At 33.5% G+C, this 18,742-nt stretch overlaps 1 protein-coding gene across 21 annotated transcripts in view; it reads right to left on the bottom strand.

Moving 5' to 3' along the window:
- Positions 1-348: 348 nt before the first annotated feature.
- ZNF644 (zinc finger protein 644) overlaps positions 349-18,742 on the bottom strand; it is a 96,618-nt gene continuing 78,224 nt past the window's right edge. For 11 of the 21 annotated variants that reach the window (XM_027536542.1, XM_027536553.1, XM_027536550.1 and 8 more), the window contains 3 exons: positions 17,318-17,440; positions 2,843-2,945; positions 349-2,050 (listed from right to left, as the gene is read on the bottom strand). In XM_027536542.1, coding sequence (XP_027392343.1) covers positions 1,858-2,050; positions 2,843-2,945; positions 17,318-17,440 — 419 coding nt within the window. In that variant the 3' untranslated portion in view covers positions 349-1,857. The remainder of the gene's footprint in view (positions 2,051-2,842; positions 2,946-17,317; positions 17,441-18,742) is intronic. The other 10 variants (XM_027536564.1, XM_027536562.1, XM_027536559.1 and 7 more) reach the window with 3 other exon arrangements.

The raw sequence follows: 18,742 nt of genomic DNA, 5'->3' as shown, positions 1-18,742 counted from the left end.
ACAAGAATACTGGTAAAAACAGACTTGGTATATTTTCAGTCAAAAGTTAAGAAATTTGATGTTTTAGTTAGACTCATCATTATAGAGACACACACAGTTTCTATTACATCTTTGGCAAAATGAAAATAATTTTATACAAATACTTTTTCCTATCTACTATATACTCCAGGGATCAGGAGACCATTGGTTGGGAATGATTCATTTAGTTCAATTTCCTAATTTTACATATCAAGTGTGTGAATAAAGTAACCAGCTATGTATAAACAACATAAATCAAATGAAACACAACCTCAAGTGGACAATTTCTACCAATGATAAAAGTAAGAATGTTTCACACTATAGACATTATAATTTTCTTAAGTCTTTTTTTATTTAGAGATTTTTCTGGTAAGGAGATATATCATAGGAAAGCAATTTCACTGGCAGTGAGGTATGTATATATACTCTACCAAAATACTCCTTATTTTAACTGCTTTTAACTTTATTTACATACGAAGAAAAGTATCAATGCATATCCTTGTTTCAACTATAGTATTAGCCATACTACATGAAATAAAATGAAATGGTGCTTGCATACAAAAACTGTTATTTGTAAAGGAATCTGATTTCAGATTAAAAGAACTAATCTGTTTTTGGAAGGAATTTAAAAGGAGAATCACAATTTATCATGACCAAGACATCTGCACCATATTTTCCATTCCTCACAGCACATTTATTTCAGTAATTCCATTAAGTCGGTTCTTAGCATGAGCAATAGTGTTACACGATTTTCGTACATATAATCACATCCAAAACAAGTTCTAAAATTTAAATTGTAAACATTCTCATCATATGTAGAAATATTTCGATTGGTGTATTAAGTTTTGTTAACTGATCAAATTTGGAAGAGACTATAAATGAGAAAGCCTATTCTAAACCGTGTAGTGAGCATTGTTTATTAATTACATTTCTACAACGTTAAATAAAGAGGCAAACCTGTCCTGTAAGCATGTCAAATTTTAGGTAAAACATTAAAAAGAAACAAATCTGTTAACAAAAGGATGTCTTGCAATAAAGAATATTAGACTTTTTTAAAATCTATTATGATACAAAAATGTAAAGGGTAAATAGCATCTTTGTTGACAAAGTAGGAGGTAGCATGGATGCACCACTTTATTGTCTGAGAAATGCAACTGGAGTAAAGAATATTTCCTTACCACAAATAATTTCCAGGACTATGTACATATTTCTTTTAGAAATACTTGTTTAAACAAATCTCCCTCCACTTTTTAGTATAAAAAAAAAAAACCGTTCCATGTGATTTAAAAAAAACACTTACACGTCTAGATAGAATAGTACTCTGCCCTATTTGAGTGAACAGTCTCAAACTATGAAGTACATGATATTTAATGCCCTAAGTTGAGTAAATTTAGTTAGCAGTTCCTGGTATTATACAAAACACTAAATATATACAAACAAAATATAATATCTTATTTTTCAATACAAGTCTTGTGGGGAATAAACAGAACCTTGATTCTGGTAACACTGCAGAAAACATAATTTTCCAATTAGTCTGTCTTTATCCATGTGCAACAGTTTATTAATAACTGCTTACATGTATTGATCTTTCATTGAGTGAACACAGTTAACTGACTAAATGTAGTAAACCTTAGAAACCTCTTCCATCCTATATAAAATATAGAGACTACTTACTGTTTGAAGTACTCAATTTGCTCTGATGTCACTGTCATTCACTTTTCCCCATTTTCCTGCTTTAGTATTTATAAATGGATAATTTAATGTGGCTTTGAAAAAAAAAGACAAAGAATTTCAAATTTACATCCAATTCAAATTTTCTATTTAAAAGGTTTTCTTGTTCTATGAAGCTGCTTCTGCCATTAGTAGAGAAAATGAAGTTTCTGTAATGGAGGCAGGCTTTTTGAGTAGTGATGTGACTTCCACCATGCCAGCTCCAGTCCGTGGAAGATTAGCGTTTACAATGTGTCGTTGTAAGTGCTTAATCCAGTCTTCCTGAACAGACAATGGTCCACGAAAGACTAGGCCACAAAACCTATAGAAGAAGTTGATAACAGTTCTCTTAACATGACCAATTCCATTTAACAGTTCTCTTAACATAACCAATTCCCTTTATTTAAAACCAATTCCCCCCTCCCAAAAAACCCAATTCCCATAAAATTCATAAACACAAAGGGCAAACTTTATACTGAAGATAGTACTAGACAACAGTTTCTAAATACTTGTGAGGTCAAAATGATTAAATGTAATATTAAAACTGCCAATTCATACTAACTCTAGTAATACCTGCAGAGATGGGAACATTACTATGAAAATTAATTAAAAGGTCTTAACACCTACACATCTTAATTCCAAAATGCACTACTTTTTTTTTTTTTTCAAAAGAAAAAAATGCACTCTTTAATTTAGAATTCCTTAAACTGCATGAGGATGAGTATGGAAGGAGGTGTGAATGAGTCTGTATATCTACACTCAGAAGTACAAGTGGAGAGAAAATATACTTCCAATAAGCAGGAACTCAAGACAATTTGAAAAACATCAAATTAAAGGAAACAAAGAACACGAATAAAACACAACAAAAAAAGCCACTTTTACAAATCACAATATCATAGAGGCCCTTAGCTAATATAAAAAACTTGATTAGTTGTTGAAGTACAGCATATTATGAGCCATATAAGATTTTAAGTCTGTCTCTGAAAGTTCATTTGTAACTTGATTTTTGAGAATGCACCTTCAGTCAAAAATTAAAAATTTCAAACAAAATAACTAGTACGTCTCAAAGCAAAATCTGAAGAAACTGAGCAGATTAGGTAATATAGGCATATACCTGCATCGGAGAATGTAAACCTCGTCAGCACCATGAGGTAATGTTAAAAGTTTCTTCTTGCTTCCGGATCTTGACCTTGATTTCTTTTGCTTACAATCTAAGGCTAAAAAGGGGAAGAAAAAGACTTAACATTTCTTACATATTCTAAGTACACATACATACAGATACTTCTTGGGAGGTCAGACCATCTAAATCAAGTTAGAAAATGTCTGCATTCATTTGTAGTCCCTGAATCATGCACTACCTTGCAGCTGGTTCTCTAATAGCAGTAATATTATCAGCATATACACTTCTTGTACTCATTTTTCAAATAATGCGTAACCATACCAAATCAGAACTGAAAGGATAAAACTAAAATAACTTGAAATTACTAAAGTGATCAATTACCACAGCAATGGCAATCTTTTCTCTTACAATCATATATACATTATTTTAACATCTGGTTAAATCTTACTTCCAGGAAAACTATAACATCTTATATAAGATCATCAAGTTTGCATTTGATTAGTTCTCCATTAATCAGATTTCACATACTTTGAAAACTTAGTAAAAAGTTCAATGCAATTCATTTTGAATTTTACAATAGCTCTTAAAATTATAAGCTAGCCCTACATTTGAAAGGACAAAGAATGCTCAACTTTCATTTTTAAACTCAATCTGTATTGTATATACAAGCATATGTTCTATTTTACTAGAAAAATAGATCCAGATTATCTCACATAAGTTAACAAATGGACCACAAATTAAATGATGAGTATTTGTTACATTATTTTCTATTTTAAAAATGTGATTAAAAAGGGGAAAAAGAGATTTTTATGTTAAAGTGCATCAAAATTCTAGTGCTAACTGTTCTTGAAATTTCTGTTACTTGACTTCTCCTTTAATCATTTATTTTAAAAAATCTAATTTAATAAAGAAAAAAGATTTTTTTTTAATAGGTAGGAACAGATGGGACATAACATTTTATTCTTTAAATACAACTACACCATTCCTTTGAACAAAGTGATGATAGTATTCCAGGGTGCTGCTGGTCAATTAGCAGGAAGAGATGGTAAGAATTTATCTCTAGGGGCCCAAGGGGGAAGGGAAACAAATGTAACAGAAGAGTTGTCCAAATGAATTTTCTTCTGTTAACCTGTCATGTGAAATGCCCCGGAAAAATTCTAGGGAAGAGAGAATAGGAACTGGATATTCAATGATTGTGTGAAATGAGTTTTCCAAGTCCAGGTTCCAAAAGAACAGATGCTACTATTACAAAACCAGTAAATAGACTACTGTTTCTTACAGTAGTCAAGTGGCAATGCTAAAAGAAATGTCACATAGAAAATTAAAAACCATGAGAAGCCTAAATCTCATTCAAGCCATTGTCTTTTGCTTCCTGTCACTTGCCTCTTTAAAAGAAAAATCTAGGTGTCACAGTCTTTCTCTGTTTATCCTCAGAAGAAGAATCTAGTAAGTAAAGAACTACAGGAATTCAAGTTAAGTATTTAAGAATGGCTGCTTCAAAGCTAAACAACCAACATCTGGAACAGAAAAACCTTACAAGGTTCTCATTAGTTAGCTCATTCAAGAGCCTGGCACATGGTAGGAACTGAATGAATACTTCTGCAACGAAAAATAAAGAAAAACCCAGTAATTTAACCTTTGACATTTAAACAGCATATGAACATAAATTTGTTCTACCACTGTGTAATATATACTATAGTTCCTGTAGAACACTTCTGCATCATTTGTTTAAATGAGCATGTTGCTAGCAGTCACACTTTTCTTCACTTGCCAGTCTAGCTTGCATGTAGAAACTAGGTTCTTCACAACCAGTAGAAAGAATGAGGTAACACATAGTCTCTAATCAGCACATTTTTCTTCGTAGTTGCTTTGGTGAGCAACTTGAATTTAGGTGAATTTCAAAGAAATTCATACACCACAAGAGTTTAAGGAACTCAAAAAGGGCTAAGTGCTACTAGATGTCAGCTCCTCTTTTCCTATGTATAAGGTAAACCACACACAATCCCTGTCTCTGTTACATGGAACAGGGGAATCATTTGGTGTATCATGAGATTACAGACAGAAATCTTTGATGAGCTTCCTGTGTTGTCAAAATTGCCACATTGTATTCAAATTTTTTCTAAAATGTAAATAAATTACTGTCAGATACAAATAAAATATATTGTAACCATCCTTTATTTGTTTACAGAGTGCCATAATGTTGGGTGTGTAAAGCAAATTGAGGGAGAGGGAGAGAGGGTGATGGGGAAGTATGTAAAAGAATGATTTACCAGTCAGTTATAAAACATTTAAATTACATTTAGATGCTGTGATACGTTAAAAAAATGGAACTGGAAATATTTACTCAGAGGTGTAGAAATGTTTTTGACTTTAACAGAGGGAAACAAGAATTTTTCTGATTTTTTATATTATATGAATTCTAGAAACTCTGAAGTTTAAGCTGTCTTATGAATGATCAGATCTAAATTTTAAATGAGAATACCATAGTTTTTGTTGTAATTAATATTTGAAGGTATTATGACTTCAGAAAGTAGGACAACTCTGTCAGCATATGATTGAGAATCTCTAGTACTTAAGAGTTCTAAATAAGTTTAGGGAATAACAAGTATTGAGAATCCTTGGAAACTTGTCCATAAAGTTAAAATGTTAAAAACCAGAGGCCTCTGGTAATTACACTTAAATATCTCTATTATCTTAACATCTCCATCATCACTTTAAAATTTCTTATCCCCTGAAATGTCATTTATGTTAGAACATAAAATATGAATACATTTAACAGGAACATTTTTTTTTTCTAATAACAACATCCAACTGTCACCCTTACAATACTGCCCAAAATTTTAGAAAAATATGTAAGAATATTTAACATATTATAAATATGCACACAAAAGGGACATCTATATGGTAATCTCTACATTAAAAAGATGATTAACACAAAATGTTCCACTAAATGAAAAAGATGATGTACAAACAAGACAATTACACAAATGTTCTCAAAACAGATTTTATTACCTCAAGGGAAAAGCCATTTCATTCTGGACTGTACCAGAAATCATTAGAACATTAAAACAACATCACTAACAGAAGTCAGTTTTAGTATTAAGGGCTCATCAATATTTCTGACAAACAAACTAAAAGTTTATTGAAGTTATTTATATGAATAATCTGCCAAATAGATAGTGTTATACTAATACAAAGGCTTTCTTTACAATTTTATTTGCCCTTATTTGTTACTGTCAAAAACCAAACCAGACATATACCGTTTTTCTCTTTCAAAGTATTTTAAATCTAGCATTGTTTGTATACTTGAAATTTACAAAAAATACTAAATTAGTTTTGGAAATTCTTAATTTTTTTCTCCTTGAGTATAACTGCTTCTTCAGAAATGAATAAACCCAATCACTCAAATCTTCCTATTTAGGGTGGCAGATAATGTTTGAAGTGATCAATTTTAACCATTAGACTGTAAAAAAAAAACAAAAACACTTTGCAGTTATCTGATTTATAAAGGATCCACATTGCTATTGGTAGTAATATTTTACTTTTAAGAAGAATAAATTGAGTTGAGCTGTAAGGCCATATAAATATTTTTTAGAACACACCTTTCAGTAAAACAGCTAGCTGTTACAAATAGGAATGAGACAGAAATACAACAGACTATGAGCCCTCAAAAAGAACATCCAACTGCTATACTGCAAACTACAACAGTTGTGTCTAAAGAACTAAACCGGATCAGTGAAAAGCAAATCAATAAACAATATGATAAATTCAAGCCTGCTTTCTGAGACAGCTTTATACACAGCTTTGTACACAGATTAGCTTTATATACAGAAGAAAAGTAATTTACTTTGGGTTCTAACATAAGTCCTTTTGCCACTTCTACCTTTCTGCCCATTATATACATAATTGCTTCAGTAAATTTCATTTTCTTTTTAATTCACTACACAAATGACCTCAAAGAATGAAGTTTTTTTCTTAAAAACATCTGAAGCCTCTATGGTAAAGAACTAACACTGTAACTAAATTAACATTCATCACCAAAATATTGTTATCTGCTATCATCCTTCCCTACCCATTTAGTCAAAAGCCCTATTTCATCTGTTTTGTTCCTACCTGATTGTTGCCATATTTAGGGTAAAGTCAAACCTAATACAAGGGCCACATTACACACATCCAGAATAAGAGGCATTCTAGAGTGTGTGTACACACACACACACACACACACACACACACACACACACACTCACATATATCCCTTCTAGAGAAAATTTCTTCTCCATCTAGTTGATCTGTATAAGGTGGGCAGGCCAATGGTAGCTATGAGCTCATTCAGGAAAACAGCAGGGATTAAAATGACATGAACAGATAAGTCAACATTCCTGGCACCATTAACAAGCTGATGATGGAGGTAATGCCAGTGGTGATGTGGGAAGAAAATACATATGCTCCAAGAGGCGCAAAGGTGTGAGATGAATAAACAAACTCAATTCTAGTTGCTGCCATTATCCTTCAAGGCCCATAAGCCCCAAGCACACAAAAGACTGTGCAATCAGCATTTTCTTCCCCTCAGCCCCAACTAAGGGGGTGAAGAGAAACATTTTAGCTTGTATAAAATAAGGATGTGGGTTTGGGGAAATCATTTGTTGAGAACCTAAATTGTTTTTTTTCAGTGTATACTTTTCTCTTTGCAAAAAGTACTTATAAGACAGACTTCGTGGGTGTACAACTTGTGCAGTCACATAGCATCCCAAACATGGTTTAATGCTCTGTTGTTACAGTCTTGATATTCCTAATAATTTCTGAACATGAAGTACTATAATTTCATTTTGTACTGTATCTTGCAAATTATGTAGCCAGTTCTAGATCCTGAGTAGCAACTACCCCAAATGAGAAAGGCTAACCTCAGTTCCACCTCTTGATCTCTTGGCCCATAAAAAAAAAAAAAAATACCTATTAAGAGAAAAAACTGTTAAATCCCACTCTCTGTAGCCCATTAAAAATGGAAAGGACGTCCCTACTCCCAACACCAACTCTTTGGTCCTACCTACCAAAAACAAACCATAAATAAACCAGTGCCATAAACAAACCAGTCATTATTCCCAAAATGTACATATAAAGCAGCTTAAGTAGTTCATTGTTATGAAAGCAATGTTCCCCTTCCAACTGGAATTAAACATATATAATTCACAACTAGCAACCTCAGAAGTATATTTTCACCATCATTCTCCCTTGATATTTTCACTCTAAAACTGGATTTATTTTTAGTGCCCTAAGTTACTTCCATTAATTTTTAAAGTTTCCATTCTCAATAATGAAAAACAGTAACTAACCTAGGATCACAGAGCAATTATGGCAAAGTTAATTAGGTACTACACAATTTAACATTTTACTTGGAAGAGGATGAAGTGAAAAATATTTGAAAAACTGATTTCCTTTCCTTCAAGTTTATGGCTTAGTATCAGTCTAGAGGATTCAGGTGGCTTGAGTTTGCCCTACAAAGTACGAGGCTGTATTAATATTAATGGTAGCAACAGCCTTATGTGCTTGGTTCAGAGAAGTTATCTACTTGGGACGAGAAAAAGTACATATATTCAGTATCTAGAAACCTCTGCTATTTCAAAGTAGAGGGAATGACTAGTAAAATAATATTTGAGTATTATCAGTGCAAAGGGGAAAGTAAACATAAATATGAAACTTTATCACACATTTTTATAGACAGAAATTGCAGGCAGACTAGTCTTGCTGCTAAGTCACCTCAGTTGTGTCCGACTCTGTGCGACCCCATAGACGGCAGCCCACCAGGCTCCCCTGTCCCTGGGATTCTCCAGGCCAGAACACTGGAGGGGGTTGTCATTTCCTTCTCCAATGCATGAAAGTGAACAGTGAAAGTGAAGTCGCTCAGTCGTGTCCGACTGTTTGCGACCCCATGGACTGCAGCCTACCAGGCTCCCCTGTCCATGTGATTTTCCAGGCAAGAGTCCTGGAGTGGGTTCTTTCTAGGTTGCAAAAAGCTAAAAGCTAATAATACCCCAGGTACAAATTGTTTATTGTTTAGTTAAGAGTAAACAGGAAAGCAAATATATTTTACCTCTCTGTGGTAAAAGATAAGAAAAAAACCTTAAAATTTCTCCTTAAGGTAGGTTGGATTTGCATGCTGTTTTACTAAACACAATAGGCACTTAATATCAATCTCTTATCTAAGACTAAGACATACCTAAAATTGGAATAAACATTAAAATAGATAATGACAAATCTGTTCTAAATCACGTTTAGAATCACCTGAATACAATCCCATTCCCTGGTCTCTAAAAGTATCAGTATTTCCAAATTATCATTTCATATTTATTGGAATTAATTAAGTGATTGTTCCTGTAAAAATGAGTTAAGTAAGGAAATGACCTTATTTAAAACTTTGTTAAATTATCTTTACTATAATCATGTTCAAATAGAGCTCAGAATAATTATAATAGTAAATCTAAATGTCACAAATCCATAATCTCAATAGATCTTTTAGCTTTTTATCATTTTGAAGTATTTTTTACACTCCAGCCAAAATCTAAACTATTATCAAACACAGTGTTGACTAAGTAATTTCTAGGTTAACTAACTTCTAGCTAAGGCCACAATTAAACACACTGCTGGACACAAGAATTAACCTTATTCCTCAAACTCCAGACACAACAAAGAAACAGTAAACCTCACTTTTCCACTTCTTACTTTAGTGAGGGACCACCAGTCTCAACAAGCCATCCTCTTGCTCTAACCTCCAAAAGAGAAAATCTGTGTATTATTTTACTATTTCCATAAAACCACTTAAACTAGATTTATCTACAGTTTACGTCTGGCCAGGAACATACAGTGTTATTATAAAATCTACTACATTTTAATTCATATTCATATTATAAACAGCATTCAAGAGATTTATGTTAGAATAGAAATCATAGCAAACATAACATGAGAACTGAGGTTATAAAGATATCAGACAAGTTTAAAAATTCAAACATAAAAACTGTCAGATCCAGATTAAATCAACTGTTAAGAAAAATCAAAACTCAGAAAATGAGTAAGCCACAGAACTGACAGGAATGCTAGGAGACTAGTTAGGACTTTTATGAAAAACAAGATATTGGTCAAAAAAGATTATCAGTCAAACAGAGTTCCTAAACTGTATAACCTATGACCAGTAAAAAAGCAGGCATCATAAAACAGAAATATTTTATGCTGCTGCTGCTAAGTCGCTTCAGTCGTGTCCGACTCTGTGCAACCCCACAGACAGCAGCCCTCCAGGCTCCCATTTTATGCTATAATAATACAAAACTCTTAGGCTCCATTCTCCTAAAAACAAATGTACTGGTTCAGTTAAGTGTGATTGTTTGCTTTGTTAACAGTAGACAGCTAGATAATGATGTGTTACTAGATAAATGATGGCCAGAGAATGAAGGTTATCCTTCTCTTACCGAACTCCCCAGTAGCAGATTCATTAACTGTACTGGTATAACCATCTTCTCAATAACAAAGCTTACAACTCTGAGCCATCTCCATCTTTCCTCTTACTCTTCTAACTCTAAATAATCTGCCAAGTTCTACTTAATTAAATTCCACAATCTTATCCATGCATTTTTATTTCTCCTTTACTTTCCAACTGCCATTATCCTGAATCAGGACTCTTAAAATGAACTCATCTACAATTTCTCCACTTCCCCACCAAATCCTTTAATTTTTATTTAAAAAGGAGTTTTAAAAGTTTCACACAAATTCGTTTAAAAAAGTCTTTACTGGCTGCTCAACAAAACTAATTCCAACACTATGGGTTAGCATTCTATATTATCCTTTACCTGTCCAACTCTATTCCCTTTTTCTGTTTATTTCTGTTTATTTTCTGTATGTTTATTTAAAATACCTGTTTCTGGGTATTTTAAATAAACATCTCACACAGTTCCAAGTTGTTTCTTTGCAGGTATGCTCCTTCCCTTCCCCAACTCCCATTTCCGTTTCAGTTAACAATCTTTCAAGGTCCAAATCAGATGCAATTTCCAAAAGCCCTGCTTGGCCCTAGTCTAGTTGAAAGGAACTTCTTCATCTGAACTTCCTCAAGTATTTCATGTACACTTATAACTTGGCACTTAACATGTGTTTTACTTATACCATACTGTAACATCCAATTTATCTCTTTAGTACTTAGCATAATACACAAACCACCTTTAAGAAAATGTTAATTGAGTTAGTGAATAAATCAGCCAATCACCTTTTCGCATTGTGGGCAAATAGCCCAATTTTTGCTGGCCTATGGAACAATTAGCATCCATTAAGGTGATTCTAAATACTCAAATAATTAAATTATACTCAGGCCGAAATAAGAATAACCGTTTAGAAACACCACCATCGCAAAGTGGTTAGGATGAAATCAACTTTGACACTAGTCTTCCATTACCTAGAAAATTTTCTCAACTTGAACAATTCACTATGTGGCTAATCCTAAATAAATCATACATTACTGTGCAGACAAATATACAGATATATACCCTTAATGAAGAGTAGTACCGCAGAGATAAATTATAGCCAGGAAATTACAGAAATCCATCTTTCAGTGTCATGAGGAACACTTTTTTTAAAACAGAAATTGGAACATGTCATTTCCTTATTTAAAATATTCTTCAGTGACTTCTTAACATTTTTAGCAAGCACTCAAAGTATCAAACCCCACCTTTCTGGCATTATCATCTTCCCAAACACCTATAACTAATTCTCCCAAAAGAAAAACTCCTGAATTCCAAATTCCATCCCTTTATCCCATACTATGTTGTTCTCTTTACCTGGAATGTCCTACACTTCATCTCTTCTTCCTCAATCTACTCAGCCTTCACACTCAGGGTCTAGCTGAAACCTCACAAAGCCTTCTGTAACAGTGTAATTTGTCCTTGTCCTACCAGATCACCATCATTATGTTTCTGCAGTTGGAGTCCAAGTTCTTTATAGCTTCAGAGCTAGCACAGTCCTGGTACAAAAGTTAATGACTAAAATTTTTATTGAATGAATATGACTGCTGATTCTTCTTACCCATATTAAACATTATATACCAGCATGAACTATCTTTTCTTTTTTTCTTTTTCTTTCTTTTTGAGGCTCTATCTAACAATGAAACAAACAGTAAAGGCATCAAGGAAAAACAAACCCAATTTAATTCTCAGCTCCCCTTGAAAGGAGGCCTGGACTAAAGAACTTGAACTCCTACAGAACATGAAGTAACATACGACCCACTGGTTTGCTTAAAAGTGGATGGCATGAATAATAAAAATGACTTTACTAAAAAAGAATGTAGATACATTACACTAGTCGTATTGACTGAAAGGACTGAGTATAAATTCAAGTTATTTTTTTCCTCATTGGAAAAGTGATTCTTTAATTATAATGATGAGTCTGTTGTTGTAGAACAGCAACGATCATGCTTTATTTTAACAATGTTATCATGGGAAGTATTCTGAAGATAATGAAATGAAGCTTTCCTCCCAAATATCTGCATATGTAAAACTATTTTTCTTGCATTAATTTTAAGTATCTAGAAATTCCCAATTTATTAATACTTTAAATGCTAAAGGTGAGAAGTTGATTAAAAAACATGATCTACAGATAAACATTTGAATATGAGTAAAGAAAATTCACTTGCTGCCACAGAGGAGTGTTATGATTTCCAAACTACTATTATTGTTGATTCTAATCAGTATTAGTTTCTAAACGAGACACTTAAGAGAAGTGTTTTCAGTCTGTGGGTAGTGGCTTCTCACTGGGTAGAAATCAATTCACTGGGTCATGACCAGTATTAATTTTTAATGAGAAAGAATACAACAGAAAATATCAGAGTACATCAAACTCAATTCAGGTGAGTGAATGAGTGAACAAGTATATATATGTATGAATGTATATATGTATGAATATATAGGGTCAAGATGTAAAATGGAATTCCAATAAAAATACTGAGTATCACTGTTGTGTTTTCTTCTTTTTAGGAGATGACAGATTGCTGTTACCACAGAAAAGCATCATACAAACATGCATTCATCTTAGATATATTTCCTTTCACAACATTCTCTCTACCTGAACTCCAATTATTTTCCTTTCTTTATCTGTCAAAAATTCACTTTTACTTTGACCTCAAAAATTTTTTACTTCCAAATACAGATTAAGTTGACACAATTCACTTTATCTTGAATAATTTCAAATATTAAAAATTTTAATAACCAGAGTGACCCTATAATTTATTGTGCAATCCAGTACACTTATGAGTGAAAGAGGCACTATTACTCAGTCACTGTTAGTAGCTTAGTAAATATACCATTTCAAATACTGCCAATATAAAAAAGATACCATTTAACTAATTAAAAGATTATTAAACACAAAAGCCAATAAAGTAAAAAAGTCCAAAACCATTTAAAATAAATTGCATGCAATTTCTAATTTTTAATGAAAATTAATAATGTTCTTATCAGACTATACAAAAAATCAACCAGGAAAAAAATCTGTATGGACATGTAGAACAATCTATAGAGAACAAAACCTGAAAAAGAAGTCTACCAATAATAGTATAGTCTATATTAACTGGAAAAAATTACTGAATAAGAAGTATATCTTGAATTTACCCACTCCAGTACTCTTGCCTGGAAAATCCCATGGGCGGAGGAGCCTGGTTGGCTGCAGTTCATGGGGTCGCTAGAGTCGGACACGACTGAGCGACTTCACTTTCACTTTTCACTTTCATGTATTGGAGAAGGAAATGGCAACCCACTCCAGTGTTCTTGCCTGGAGAATCCCAGGGATGGGGGAGCCTGGTGGGCTGCCATCTATGGGGTTGCACAGAGTCAGACACGACTGAAGCGACTTAGCAGCAGCAGCAGGATATAAAGTAACCCTTTAGAAATAGCCTCTTTAGACAAAAATCCACTAAAAAACAGTAAAACAGCTTCATGAATGATTATTCACAACTGAAGGCACATGGAAATCATTAACAATTTATTTGAACCTGCCCAATGGATGATAAACTAGGTCAGTTCTGGGCAAAATTTAAATCTGTGAAGTTTACTCCTTTTTGACAACTGAACTCTGTTCCTAGTATGCCTACTTCTTTCATGTCCTTAATTTCCAAACTTTCCTACCTTCTTCATTATTTCCTTTTACTTAAATTAGGATTTATATCTGTGATCATTGAAATGAGTTTTGTGTTACATAATTCTGGCATCTTGTAACTGTTTTACACACACACACACACACACACACACACACACACACACAAAGACTTCTTAGGGCTCCAGATTCCCCCAGTTCTGTATTCTTTGCACTTCATTTTTAGTTGGCATCTCCTCTTTCTTAGTTTTTACCAGAGGAAGGGCCCATGGATGAAAACCTTCAATGGTTATCATCTATATATAAAGCCTACATATAGAAAATATTTTATCTATGGATGATAAAATACATGTTTCTGGGATGGGGGTCAGAGTGAAGTCTCAAAAATGTCAATAACCACCTCCCCAAAAGAATAAAGAACTATCACATTAGAAGTATTTGAGTCATCAGTAAATAAATTTTTGAGAAACAGAGGAGCATCCTTTTCATTCTCTTCAGGATAGTTGGAATATTTCTCTTTCTCAAAAAGCCACCAGTTCCCAGAGACAAGGCCAGGAGCTGGTGGCTTCTAAGAAGGCTTGGGAGTTTATTCTACTAAAGGAATCAAAGCATGCCTTGATCATTTCATCAAGGATCTATGGTTTTTCTTCCAAAGTAGGCCACATAATTAAAAATACACATCAATCAAATCTGCTTGGACTAGGAGAACAGAGGTTTCAGTTCTACTTATTTTCCCTTTATGTTGTTTCAATTTTGTGATATACCTGGATTAAGGTAAATTAAAAAAAATTGATTCTGTAGTTTATTCCTCAAAACAGCATCTATGTATTCTTAAAAAATAATGCCTTTTACTTATATAAATTGATGAATGCCTTACTTACTCAGCGGAACCCTCAGGATAATAGGCTGGGACCATTATTTTATACCAGTGAAACTGATATAGAAGAAGAGAATAAGTATGTGGAGTTTATAAATGTAATACAGAATTCTCCACTTAGAACACAAAAAACAGTAATAAAGCTGATAAAAACTTCTTATTGGCATGAATAAGCAGCAAAAATATCTTCTATGTAGCTCTACTGGTCAAGATTTTTAAAAGCAGGGGAAATGTTTCAGAATTTCCAAGGGACCATGGGATTTTTATATTTTTTAAGAGTTGATGGGGGCTGTGGAAAATACCACCTTCCTTCATCTTTTCATTTCCCTTCTCTTTGCCCTTGGACTGCCTAATACACACTTTTATATTTTTAACACTTCTGATGGATATTTTGGTTAGTATTTAATAACATTTAAACATAGCATCCCCTTTCCTGATGCCCACAAAAATGTATCCCCATTCATCTTGTATTTTTTCCCAACTAATGAAATTTTTTAGATGATAAAGTGTTCATGAGAATGCACCCTTGGTCAATGGAAGGTTATGATCAGTTATTTATTAGCAATTAATACTATGTTCTGAAGGATTTTCAGATGAGATAAAGGCATTTTTTAATGGACTACAAAATCTAGACTGGAGAGACTCCCCCCGACCTCCACGCCCCGTGAATATTTATGTAATGTGCCCAAACAGTCAGAATGGAACATTTTCTAAAGTCATCTGAAATCTAATGCAGGCCTAACTCATTTCTTGGGATAGGCCTGTATTAGATTGCATGTTCTCTCTTTCTTTTTTTCCTTTCTTTCTTGATCACACCATGCAGCTTGCAGGATCTCAGTTCTTCAACCAAGAACTGAACCTGAGACATGGCAGTAAAGCCCAGATTCCTAACCACTAGGCCATCAGGGAACTACTCTCCCTGCTCCTTCTAATTAGACTCTTCACCAGAATACTCCTCACCTTGAACCCAACTTCACTTTTAGGATTTTCCATTGCTGTCACTCTGTATATGGTAAGTAACAGTGATTAAAAACAAAGACCTCGGGATAACACAGCCTTGATTGAAATTTCAAGTCTGCTATCAGCCGCATAAGTTTTGGACAACTTGCTTAAGTTCTCTAAATCTCTAGTTTCCTATAAAATACAGATCATTATAACACGTACAACTAAAATGGTGGTTGTGAAGATTAAATGTTATGCGTGTAAGTTGCATGCAGCATACTGTCTAATGCATAGAAGTGTTCAATATAAATTAGTGGCTATGATAACAATAATGATTTCCTGCTTCTACAGCCTCTTATTTTTACTGTCCCCTGCCTCTAATGTCTGCAATCACCTTTCAAGACTGATGAAGCTAGAAGTAACTAAAATGTCACAGTATGAGGACTAATCCAGTAAAGTAAAGCTCACTCTACTTCCCTCCTTTTAATATAAATGGTCAGTAGTCACCCCAAGTCAGTGATATATTAAGTCAGGATAAAGCAAAGAAGCAGAAGAAAGACACTAGTGTGACTACAAGTGCTTCTTTGGTGGCAAGAACATACTGAATGTAAGCCATAGGAAGACATGAGGAAGAATAAAAAAAGCTGGATAAACAACTAGAAGAAAGCAGAAGGCAGTGATCTAAAAGAGCAAGAGAAAAAGCCTGGAAAGAGATTTTTAGGCAAAAGGATTTATGTAGATCTATTTAGAAAAGAGAGTATTTTAAGATGTCAGAGAGATGGAGTTTGCTAAAGCAAGGTTGCTTGAAAGGCTACAAACAAAATGAGCAAGGCATTCCATAGGATTTAAGAAGCAGTATTACATGTGAGTAAGCTAATAAAATTTTCACAAGCTAGCCATATGAAAAGGTATCTGCAAGGTTGGGCTAACCAACCAAAAATAACACAGAAATGTGCATGGTAACATTTATGTGCATAGCTATATTTATTAATGCTAAATATAGCTTAGGGGCATTAAATGAAAAATTTATTCAGTCATAAACACAGGCCATTATTAAGGCTAGCCCCTTCAAAAAGTTGATCTATAGATTAATGAAGACTTGTTCGTTTGCTTATTTTTCTAATCTAGCTACGTATCTGAAATTTCACTATAATATCCTTGCCAAATAAAGCATTTCCCTAAGCTAGAATTCTTTTTTACCAAAGAGAGGTGTCTTACTAGAATCTACTAACAAAAATAAATGTAAAAATATTATAATTTAAAAATCAATAAAAAGAATGTAGACTCAAAAGTTTCCACACCTCTATTGGGTTACTTTTTCCTCAAATCAAGCCAATAAGAGCTAAATGGAAAAAAATAATTAATTAAAATTATATCCAATAGTTTACAAGTTGCTGAAATTTAATGTGTGTTCAGACTCAACTGCTGCTTACAAAAGAAAGCTATAAATATCATCTGAACTAGCACCAGTCTGGTGAGGGAAAAAAAAGTGTATTGTATCAAACAGACTTGCTGTGTTATCTGTTCAAACATACCTGTACCAGTCAAAAGTCCAGCACTCTTCTTTCGTGCATAAGCGCGTAAGTGGTTGGACAGGCTAACAGCACTTGTAAACGTCGTATTGCAATGCACACATGTTCTAAGCTTCACAGGCATACCTATCATTCAAAAGAAAACTATAATCCAGTTCTCACTTCAAAAAGTGAAATTTTCTTAGGTAAAAGCGTGAAGAAAAGTACCACAATAAAGATGGTTTTAAAAAACGTTCAATGAATTAGCTTAAGATATGGAGGGGAAATTAAGTTAACTATTATTAGTTTGTAGTTAGTATTTAGAGGCAACCCATGCTCTTTTGGAAAGGGAGAAGAGGAGTTGTCTTGAACCCCTGAGTATCTTTGGATTTAATACCTATTATCACTTTCTTGCAGATTTCTGTGTTACGCAGATCATTTCCTAAACCTAAAATACAATCCTGTGATTTGAATTGCACAGTTCTGTTGAGAAGTTTCAAAGTTTACAACATTATCAATAAAAAAAAAAATTAAAAAGTCTAGTTGACAAAGTGGTAATTAAAGTGTTTTACCCACAAAACCGTAAAAGGCTCAATACTAAATTAGGCTTTCTGATGAAGGCTGGGAGAAAAGGTGGTAAAACACACCACTGAACAGCTGTTAGACACAACATTTTATTCAGGGCATTTTATGTTCATTACTCTGAATGCGCAATCAATAATGAAAGTTAATGATCTGAAGTTTTTTCCTAAAATCTTTGTGCTAAATAAATGATCAACAAGCTAACATCTCAGTCATCACAGTAAAGAAAACATGTTGAAGCAATAAGAAACTCCTATCTTCTCAGACAGCCCTCACGCTCCCAACACATTTCAACTGGTTTTTTTCAACAAATATTGTGATAGCCACAGATACACTTTCCCCTCTCTGAAGTGTACTACACCTTGGCCAACATAACTGCCGCATCTTGCTTACATTTTATCCCTCTGAAAAATGTTGAAATATTAGCTTTGAAAGACTCTCTTTGTACAAAAGAAAGACCCCTATTAACCAGAAGCCCATACAAGATAAATCGTTTTTCAGACCACTTACGATTCAAGACAATCTTTCCTCAAATCAAATCTGCATTACAAATATTTAGAATATCCCAATGTCTGCCCAAAGTAAACAAATCAACATTATAGTAATTTTATTCATTATTAATTCACTGACAAGTTACTTTTACCTTCAACCTAGGGCTAAAATTATGGTATCATCTAAACTCATCTTCAGCATCCTTAACATCCAAAAGAAACCTATACAGACACAACATTTCTCTAGTCTAAAACCAGACTTAGCAATACCAAATAAAGCTTGGCAACTTTATCTGCCACATCATTTGCCAACTCATACAAAATATTCCTTTGAAAAGGAAAAACTATGGGTGCACAACCATTAGGTTAAACCATC

Source organism: Bos indicus x Bos taurus, chromosome 3 (assembly GCF_003369695.1).
Source record: "Bos indicus x Bos taurus breed Angus x Brahman F1 hybrid chromosome 3, Bos_hybrid_MaternalHap_v2.0, whole genome shotgun sequence".
Taxonomy (NCBI): domain Eukaryota; kingdom Metazoa; phylum Chordata; class Mammalia; order Artiodactyla; family Bovidae; genus Bos; species Bos indicus x Bos taurus.
The sequence above is the reverse complement of the archived record's forward strand: the minus strand, read 5'-3'. Positions and strand labels throughout refer to the sequence as shown.